The 10702-nt window shown below is 39.7% G+C and overlaps 1 protein-coding gene across 1 annotated transcript; it reads right to left on the minus strand.

Annotated features, from left to right (window-relative positions):
* Positions 1-7245: 7245 nt before the first annotated feature.
* On the minus strand, positions 7246-8564 carry LOC102786744 (duodenase-1-like). Its single transcript, XM_087835926.1, has 5 exons — positions 8480-8564; positions 8243-8390; positions 7844-7970; positions 7510-7755; positions 7246-7410 (listed from the first exon to the last, which is right to left on the minus strand). The coding sequence occupies exons 1-5, from the start codon at positions 8535-8537 to the stop codon at positions 7246-7248; spliced, it is 744 nt and encodes a 247-aa protein (XP_087692052.1). The 5' UTR covers positions 8538-8564.
* Between the last annotated feature and the right edge of the window lie 2138 nt (positions 8565-10702).

Genomic DNA, 10702 nt, shown 5'->3' on the forward strand with positions numbered 1-10702 from the left:
CCGCTGCCATGATTCTAGCCTACGTCACAGTGTCATGTGTGCCTTTTACATCCAACACATAAACTGCAGTCGTGATGCTTTGATTGTACTCAACTTACTGTACTGTAACTCGGAAATTCTGCCTTCTGAATAGGAAGATGTAGGTAACACCAGACTGCAGATGAGCTGCATACAGGGCTGGACGGGGACAAAAAATCGGCCCGGGCATTTTGACTAGAGACTGGCCCACCATTATAGGAAAAATCATAAAGCCTTTGAATGAAAACAAACGCTGTTGTGACAGTGATGTACACTGTTTTGATGGTATATATGCATCAATCGTTTGTTGTAAGATTGAGATAATTATTTTTTAAAAGCTAGACATTTTAAATGAGAATAAGAAAGAAAAGTATTTCTTTGTGCCCACCTCTCCCTGTTAATGCCCTACCTGCCCCCCCTGGCAAAACTTTGCTAGATCCGCACCTGCACAGTTACCAGCTGTCAACTACCTAAAAAGGATCCTGGGGTTATCTGTCTCCCAGAAACAGTTCATAACTTCCCTTCAACTCATTTATGTCACCTAAAAGGTAAACCTGTTTCTCCATCACCTGTTCAGCTCTGATGATTCAGTAAGGACATCTCCTGGTTTCATCTTCATGTTTCCCTCTCACCAGATAACCAAACCGATATCATGACCAGCAGCTTTTTTGCAGCTGTGGCTCCAGCAAACAACAGCTGATCAAGCTTAAAAGTGCTGCTCTTGTTTAGCGCGACATCGGCTGGTTTCCTATTTCTGGCGCAAAGTGGGCGATAAACAAACAAGAGAGCCGATCAACTGATCATTGATCAGTTTTCATGATTGAAGTAGAAACGGGAGAGGGAGGGGGGAGAATGAAAGAAGAAGAGGCAGCTGTGCAGCGTAAAGACAGAATAACTCCAGCTTTGTGCCTTTTTCATTGTAGCTGAATTACGGGACAAACTGTTCCTTTTCGCCTCAATAAGAAACGCGTAATATTTTCTCTGAATACCAGACAGGACGGTTGGCAACTCTAATAACTTATGAACAAAATAAAGTTCAACATTAACTTCATAGCACCCACCCAGCTGTATAGAAACTCCGTCATGCTAGCTAGTACGCAGTATGGAAAAAGTCAGAATAACGAAAATAAACTCCACCTAAACTTGGTTTATATCTGACCCAGATAGACTGCAGGTCATAACTTCTTACCTGAAGTTCAGTTCACACTTGGACCGGCGGCCGCCTCGGGTCTCTTTTCCTTCTGCGTCCCCTTTCCCTCATCCACCTGCTGGCCTCCACCACTTGCCAATGTTACAGAATCTGTGGTGGAAGCTCCGCGATAGCCACCACACGAAGTAACGAGTAACGACCCTATCTAAATCCCAGTAACGACTAACGCGTTCCTGATTTTGGCATAATAACTAGTTACCGTGCTCGTTACCACAATAATAACGTAGTTACTGTAACGCGTTACTTAATAACGCATTAGTCCCAACACTGGCGGCCTAACTGAGTGAAGAGCACAGACCTGGGGATTAAACTCATATCTAATACTGTCAGGGTTCCTGGGTCGTTGACCCAGTGCTTTCAGTTTTGTTCATGTTCAGTTTATTTTGCCACTTCCATGTTCTCACTTCCTGCTTTTCCTGCGTCAGCTCGTCTTGTGTCATTAGCCAGATTATGTTCAGCTCTGTACTCACCTGTTTCCAATCATTGTCACCATTCAACCTGTGTATTTAAGTTCCTCTGTTTCACCAGTTCTCTGTCGTGTCATTGATGTTACGTTGTCGTTTGTTCAGCCAGCCAGCCAGCCAGCCAGTCAGTCAGTCCTTCATTCATTCATTCGTCCAGCCAGCCATTTCCTACCTCTGTTCTGTTTGTTCACTCCATCGCAATAAACACCAACCTTCACCTAACTATCCACGAGTCCTGCGTTTGGGTCACTTCCTCGCCTCCACTCAGCAACCTCTGACAAATAACATATTAGGGTTATGTTGTGTGTTGTGCAGCTGATGGTTGGTTTGGAGTTAATCTAGCTGATGATTTTTCTTTTGTTGTGAAGTTGAGCCTGCCAATTAGTATGATGGTATGATTTACCCTCCTGAGATGAGGAGCATGTGTCATGGCTTAACAAGGCCTTTTTATTTTGATACTTTCACAGTGCACTGAAAGTTTTGTTCGATAATCTCTGTTGAGCAGATCTGCACGATTAGAACAGTGCAGTGATTTCTCTTTGTGAATTTCTTTTCTTTAAGCAGATCTGCACGTCGGGAATTAAAAGTACGACACGTCGTTGAGAAAATTGTTACAAGTGAGCTTCTCCACATTAAAATGGGCTCAGGAGAAAGTCACTTATCTGGGGACAAAGTAAGTTCCTGTCCAAAAAGGATTCAGCGAGGTAGTCCGATCTAAAGTTCTTCTTTTTCTTTTTGAAATGACGTCATTTTGCTGAGAGTGGAAACTAAATGCGACGATAGGTTCCACTATCAGCAAAGAAAGAATGAATGTATGAATGAATGAGTGAAAGAGAAAAAAAACTGACTGACTGGTAAAAGCTGACAAAAGCTGACAAGACTTGACCACTACTCAAGGTTAACCTCCACCTAGACAGGACAAAGGGGTGGATGAATCTATGTGTGTTTCTTTTTACAGGAGCAGAAAGATGCCAGCAACATTTGAGGTTGCGTGATCATTTAACCTTTTAAGTACCACTTTCTGTGTCTGTGCATCTACCAGGGGTGTTATTCACTACCTTGTGTTGCTCACAGAGGAAACTGTGAGAAAGAGTGTAAAAAAAAAAATTAAAAAAATAAATGTTTTGAGTTATTTCACACTGTTTTTTCATTATCACATAATTTGACATGTGTTCATTCATAGTTTCTATGCCTTCAGTAAGAATCTACATAGCTGAATGACAAATAAAACATGATAATGCCTCAAATTATTTGAAACTTGACAAACACATACACAAACACAAATGAATAACAAATTTTGTTATTTTTTCAAAATAGCCGCCCTTTCCTTTGATTACTGCTTTGCACTCTCTTGGCATTCTCTCGATAAGCTTCATGAGGTGGTCATCCTAAAATGGTTTTCCAACAGTCTTGAAGGAGTTCCCAGGGATGCTGAGCACTTGTTGGTCTTTTCGCCTTCACTCTGCGGTCCATCTCATCCCATTGTATCTATCTCATTGTATCTATTATGTTTCTATTGTTCAGCACTTTGGTCAGCCTTGTGTGTTTTTAAAGTGCTATATAAATAAACGATGATGATGATGATCCCAGACCATCTTGACTGGGTTTAGGTCAGGTGACTGTGGAGGCCAGGCCATTTAGCGCAGCAGTCCATCCCTCTCCTTATTGGTCAAATAGCCCTTAAACAGCCTGGAGGTGTGTTTGGGCTCATTGTCCTTTTGAAAAATAAGTGATGGTCCAACTAAACCGGATGAGATGGCATGTCGCTGCAGGATGCTGTAGTAGCCATGCTGGTTCAGTGTGCCTTCAGTTTTGAATAAATCCCCAACAGTGTCACCAGCAAAGCACCTGCACACCATCTCACCTCCTCCTCCATGCTTCAAGGTGGGAACCATGCATGTAGAGACCATGCGTTCAACTTTTCTGCATCACACAAAGACACAAAGGGTAGAACCGAAGATCTCAAATTTGGACTCATCAGACCAAAGCACAGATTTCCACTGGTCTAATGTCCATTCCTTGTGTTTCTTGGCAAAAACAAATCTCCTCTGCTTGTTGCTTTTCCTTAGTTGCAGTTTCTTAGCAGCTATTTGACCATAAAGACCTGATTGTCACAGTTGATGTAGAGCTGTGTCTGCTACTGGATCTCTGTGTGTCATTTATCTGGGCTCTAATCTGAGGTGCTGTTAAATTGCGATTTCGGAGGCTCGTGACTCGGGTGAATTTATCCTCAGCAGCAGAGGTGACTCTTGGTCTTCCTTTCCTGGGGTGGTCCTCACTTGAGCCAGTTTCGTTGTAACGCTTGATTGTTTTTCCGACTGTACTTGGGGACGCATTAAAAGTTTTAGCAATTTTCCGGAATGACTGACATTAAGTTTTTAAAGTAATGATGAACTGTCGTTTATCTTTACTTAGCTGCTTGGTTCTTGCCATAATATGAATTCTAACAGTTGTCAAATAAGGCTGTCAGTTGTGTACCAACCTGACTTATGTGCCTGAGCATATGTGCCAACAAAGCAACTTTGAGGAATCTAAACTATAAGATATATTTAGAGTTATTTATTTATTTAAAGAAATAACACCAACAGCTAATCCTTTACACACCAGAGGACCACCAGAATCACCATGTATGATGTCACCACCATGCACTGAAAAAAGTACAAAAAAAAGAAATATAAGCTGTTGCGTCATTAAATGGTTGAAGAATAATTGTGAGGCAGGTCAGAACACAGAGGAGACAAAACCATGCATGATGTCAGCAAAATGGTTAACTTTTCTTTGTACTGGTGTCAGGGGGATCCTTTTATGGAGCGGTTTGCTTTGTTGGCAAGTATGATTATCATCTACCATATTTTGACTTTCAACCACATCCTTTATTCAAGGTAAGTTTGTCTGTTTGACACTTATCTTTGCAACTTTATCTTTATCTTGTTTATCACAATTACAGTTCCTCATCAGTCTGAAATACATTCACTACTGTATGATTATTCATCATTAATTTTTCACCACTTGCTGCTGTTGTACCTCACTGTCATTTATCAACTTCTTCTTTGGTCTAAATGTTCTTATTTGCACCTGCTTCTCAATTTTTGTGAAGTTAAATACCTTCGTATGTATGATTTCCAGCTGTTATCTTTTACTTATTTTGGGTTTTATGAAAAAAAAAAATGTAATCCATCTACTAAACACAATATGAGTAATTTGACTTTTCACTTATATCCAGCCAGCGACACAGAGTTGATAGTTAGGACTTTTTCACCATATTTCGAGCCAAATGTTCCCTGCAGTATTTTTTTTATTTTTTATGTAATCAGTGGATTGAATATTGAAACTTTAAACTATTCTCTGTAGATATACTCGGTGATATTGTATGTTTTCTTTCATGTTGTATGAATCCTTAAGCAACAGCCAATGTAACAACTGACTGTAGAACTGTTGCTATGGCAGATTAAGCAAATAGTATGCAAAGTATAATTGATAAAAAACAAAAATTCCTTTCTTTATTTCTCTTATTTTTGATATCTTCAGTTTAATCATACTCACAAGCAAAGAAGGCAGATATCTCACGTGACACAGCTGAATGATATCATCTTTGAGTTCTGCAGCAAACTAGATGAGCCATAGATTGAAGATAAGCTGTTGCTATAGTAGATCAACATGTGCATAAACAGGTCTTCAAACTTTCACACTTGTTGATGTATCACTCATTTAGTGTTTGAAGCACAAATCTGACTTTGTTATTCAATATTTACTCTGTAAAAAATAATTGTACTTCATGTGCTCATTAGCAATCTGGTGCTGTATAGCCCGAATATGTGGAGACGGCGTCCGATGCTCAGTCCTTTTAAGATAGTTGAACATTTTAGACTTTCTGTATATATCTCTAAATCATGCTTATGTGTGTATGGGTGGGTGGGTGGGTGTAGAAGCAGACGCTCTCACAGTGCAGGGTTCTTAGAAAACAGAACTAATCCAAGAAAATAGAAAAAAGAATCCATTTTAATTTTTTTCTGAGAACTTTTGTGAATGTTTTGTGTGTTCTGATGAAAATGTTTTCAATTGAAGGAAATCTTGGAACATCTGGTGGTGCAGGAGACCTGCAACAGCAGGAATGTCTCCCTGCACCCCCTGCAGCTATAGGACCCTAGTCTTCCCCTCAACAAGTCTTCCTTCTAGACTCTACAGCTGACTTCCACATGCTCTATACTCAGTTGTCAGATCAAGGTACCAGTCCTTCTTTCTTTCATAGGGTAACTTCATCCTTCCCTTCCACTGGACAGTGAGTTCTGCCATGATCAGTTGTTGGCTGAGGGCTCTGATTTAACACCTCCACTATCCAGGCTACCGAAATTATGACTAGCTCCTTCCTCTCCTTATTGGTGGATTATAATCATATATGAACAATAACAGTGGCATCCTCTCTCCATCCACTGTAAAACAGATGAGTTCTTCCCTGCCACTTTTCTGTATGGAGAGAATGTGATATTTGGACGATTTAACATTAATCCTGGTCCACGCATGAAGTTCTTCAAACCTTTCCAGGAGCCAAATGATGTTTGAAGAAGAGTTATTAAATCATCCATGTAACCCTTCAAAGCTAGCAATCATTGGCCTGGCTGCATTATTACTTCTCTGACTCCTGTTTATATTTTGTTTGAGATACAGTACTGTATCTGACAAGTATAGAAAGGCACTACCTTCCTCACTGTGGAAACACTTGATGCAGTCAGAAACCTAGCGTAAAATGTTAGGCTTTGGGATGAGAACGTATTGGAATGATACTACCTGCAGCAAACAAGATGAACCACAGAAACCACATTTTCCAGATTAAGATTTGAGCTCTGATGCTCAACAGTGAGTTTTTTGTCATCACTTTACTGATCAACCTTTAGAAAATACCATTTTAATAGACTAACTCATCTTGTTTTTTTATGGAAAATCATTTTCTTCTTGTTCTTTCATCTGCTACCTTTAAGAATAAACACAAAATTATGGAATACTTGGCTGTCCCAACTCCACAGAAACCACCACTTGATGTTTGTATAGTGGGAAAGTTATGGGTGATTAAGACCTGGGATTTGAAAAATTCAGCAAAATTACTGGATTTTTTATACTGCAAAATACACACAGGTAATAATCCAAATGTAGTAGGAGCACAGGACACTTTATTAAAACAAAATTTAAATGTTTGTGCTTTTTATGCCCCAGAACTTTTAATCACATTTGTATTTGTTCATATGATTATCACAGTAGTTCCTAATCAATATTGACTCTTAATAATTTTTAATTTGTCACAGTGATTCTTTCTCATAAAGGTTCACTGATTTGAATGAAGAAAAAGTGTAGATGTCACAATGACCTCAGACTACAAATCTAAATATTCTGTTTCAGTTTGTGGAAATTGAGCTAAATGCTAAAATGATCACTGTTACAGAAGAAAAAACACAGTTTCATGCAGGGAATATTTTTAATTTCTGTCTCGGCTACATTGACAGAGCAATCAGAAATGCTGACATTTCAATAATGCGAAAAGCAAAACTTCAGGGATTTTACTCAAAATGTTTTGTGGTTTTGTAGAATTGTGTCGATCCATTGGAGGTATTTTGAGATGTCCGTGTAGACGTTGGGTTTATCTGGGTAGTTACAATTGCTGTTGTGGTTGAAAGAAACGATACCAACAGCAAACCCTTTGCACACCAGAGGACCACCAGAATCCCCCTGTGAGGAGGAAGCATTTTAATTGGTCAGTTTATATTAAGTGTTTAATACAGTACATTTATCAAAAAGAAACCTGCTGACATTGGACAGAATACATACCTGACAGAATCCTTTGCTTGTGCCATATCCACCTGCACAAATAACATTGGCAGGAAGTTGAGGCCATTGATTCTTACAGACTTGTGGGTTAATGACAGACACGTCCACCACCCTCAGCTCATCAGCAGGTTTACCATCACTCATAGTTTTTCCCCATCCAGCCACCTGGCACACTTCATTTTCTGTTAGATCTATTTCAGCATGCGGAAGTTGAATTGCATCGTGTAGATCGTTTGTGGTTGCCAACTGGACACACACAACAAAAAGTAAAAATATAAATAAGACCACAAATATATTTCATGTGAAACTGTTGTCAGTATAAAGATGTACTTACTTGTAGGAGCATGATGTCATTACCCGTCTCAATGCTGTGGTAACTGCTATAGACGAATGGTTTTTTAATCTTTACTATTTGGCCATTCTTGAGATTGTGGTTGCCAAGAACAACATGCGTGGGGTAGCTGAAGGAATAATCATTAAGAGGTTTTCAATTCATTTTCTAAATCTTTTTTAATGACATGAATCAGAGATTGAAGCAGGAGGTCGTCCGTTTAGCTCACTGGTTTGGCAGTGAACCATGTGCCACATGACTGAAATTGAGCAGAGCTTTGCTGCGCATCTTTCCCTGCTTTCTACTCATGTTCCTGTCTAATCTTCACTGCTCCACTATCCAATGAAGGGAAAGAATTATCTTTAGGAAAGAGACTTAAGCAGAAGATGTTTGATTACTCACTCGTCAAAACAGTGTGCAGCAGTGACCACAAAGTTATTAGTGATGAGAAACCCTCCACACACATGACCGCCGTTGTTTTGCACAGAGACCATATATCGCATTGAACTCTCCGGGGCTTTTCCTCCATCTATGATGCCACCCCCATGCACTGAATAAAGCAAAAGGAAAAAAAAGGAAAATTAAATGGATGCCTCATTAAATGGTTGAAGAAGAATAACAAAAACTTGTGATTCTTACCGAGTTGTCCAAAGCAGGTCAGAACAAGGAGGAGGAGAAATTTCTGCAGACCGAACATGATGCCAGCAAAATGGTTAGCCTTTGTTTGTAGTGTAGGAGTCTCAGGTTGAGCCTTTTATAGAGCAGTTTCCTTTTGGCAAGTATGATTATCATCTGTCATTTTTTGCCTTTTGACCACTTCCTATGCTACGTGTATTTTAGCATATTTGAAACTTGTGTTATCTTTGCAGGGTCTTGCTTATCATAAGGACAGTGCATCATCAGTCAGGAACACACTGCTTTGCACACAGAAATAAAATTATTTACAAAAGCCTTTCACATTATTTTACAAATTATTTATCCTTTTTGCTGATAGCAACCTGCAGTCATTTGATGTATTTTTCAACAAGTCTCACATTTATCTGCTGAAGAATCACAGACCCTTCTACTTTTGGCAGATCTCACCAAGGTTTCTCATATTTATGGTCTTCTGGCATGGATCTTGATCTTCAGTTCACCCCACAGGGGTGAGGTCAGGGCGTCGTGCAGGCCAGTCAGTAACATTCCTTTTGGTATTCTGAAAGCAGTTCTTGACCGGGTATGTTTTGGGTCGATGTCATGCTGGAAGACAAAGCAATGGCAATGACCCAGTTTTACTGCTGACTGCTTGAGGATTTCTTTCAAAATCTTCACATATCTTCCTTCTTCATGATTTCTTCCACCTTGAAGAAATCCCCGGTTCCGAATGCATCTTCCTGTTGATGCCTAAAGAGCTCTTTTTTCATCTCATCTGACCAAAGGACGCACTTCAAGTATATATAATATTTTTTCAGCTTGTCCTTAGCATGCATCAGTCTGACTTGAAAGTTTCTCTTTTTCTTGGTCTGCAAGTCAGTTCTTGTGCAGTGTTCTGGTGACTGTCTTTTTTGAGACTACAATTCCTGAGTTGTCTGAGTCATTCACTTGTGTCTTGGCAGTTGTTCCAGGGCAGGGGTCTCAAACTTGCAGCCCAGGGGCCACTTGCGGCCCATGTCACGCCTACTTGCAGCCCGTATCTCGTTTTTAAGTCTGACATCATTATCCGTTTCTGGGTCCAAACTCCGCTTCAGGTCCCAAAGTCAAAACTGTGGCATCACTGAGAGTTACAAACTGTCTAAATTCTTTCATCTTTAATAAAATGGTAGGTGTGGCTGCTCTACCAGTTGTAACAATTAAGTTTAACATCCAGGCATCAAAGAAAACAGAATTTATTAAGTTTAATGGAGTTCGAAGTTAGCAGGGAGTTAGCTCGCTAGTTTCCATCTAAAAATGACATACTGTGGCGACCCACTAGAGGGCTCCACTCACACCCAAGCTTGGAGGAGGGGTTCTGTTGTGTTTGGACGAGATATGCTCAGTTGATGTATGGAGGTGAATAAAGTTGGAGTGGAAAACTAGAGCTCCTGTGTTGTGTGTCACATGCCTCCATAATACCCATTGTTCTGACTGAGGGATTTCTGAAAAAATGAAAACATACAGCTCTGCTATCACTTCAGATATAAGAGAAGACAGAAAACTAAACAGTAGTGGTGTTTGTAGGGTATATCATGATGTGCTATGTGGTACTAGCTACACAACTATGGTTAGCATAATATAAACACATTAGCACAGTGAAGCTGGAGGATGAACGCTAATTTTTTTCCAGTCAGTAAAAGTTAACACAAAGGTTCCCGATGGTTAGGGACAAATGCAATTGCATGGCAGGAAAAAGATGCTGTAAATTAGTGATGGGATTTCCGGCTCTTTCGGTTCAGCTCACTAAAAAGAGCCGGCTCTTTCGGCTCCGAACCGGCTCTTCAGGTTGTTTTGTTGCTTTAATTAATTTATTATTAACAATAATATTAAATTATGCACAAAAGGAATTACTAACGTAAAAAAAGTGTTTATATATAAACATATGCGGTGGCTCCTAGAGACAAAACACGTACAAACTCCAAAACACATTTCTAGCATGAACTGAACTTCCAAAGCAGAGCTACTAGATCACTTAAATTACACAATTGAAAGCATGTTTGTGTATTTATACACAGGCACTCATATATATTCAAATAATTTAAAAACAATGTTCATTTACCTGTTACTACCACACACCAAATCCGGTCGTTGGTACTTGCTGGCTTGTGTAGCCACTAGGTAACAAAAGCTCAACACTGCGCTTAGCATTCTGGAGCACTTCTGCTGACTTTTGTATGTGTTTTGAGTTTT

Source organism: Neolamprologus brichardi, chromosome 23 (genome assembly GCF_056152115.1).
Source record: "Neolamprologus brichardi isolate AB-2024 chromosome 23, ASM5615211v1, whole genome shotgun sequence".
Classification (NCBI taxonomy): Eukaryota; Metazoa; Chordata; class Actinopteri; order Cichliformes; family Cichlidae; genus Neolamprologus; species Neolamprologus brichardi.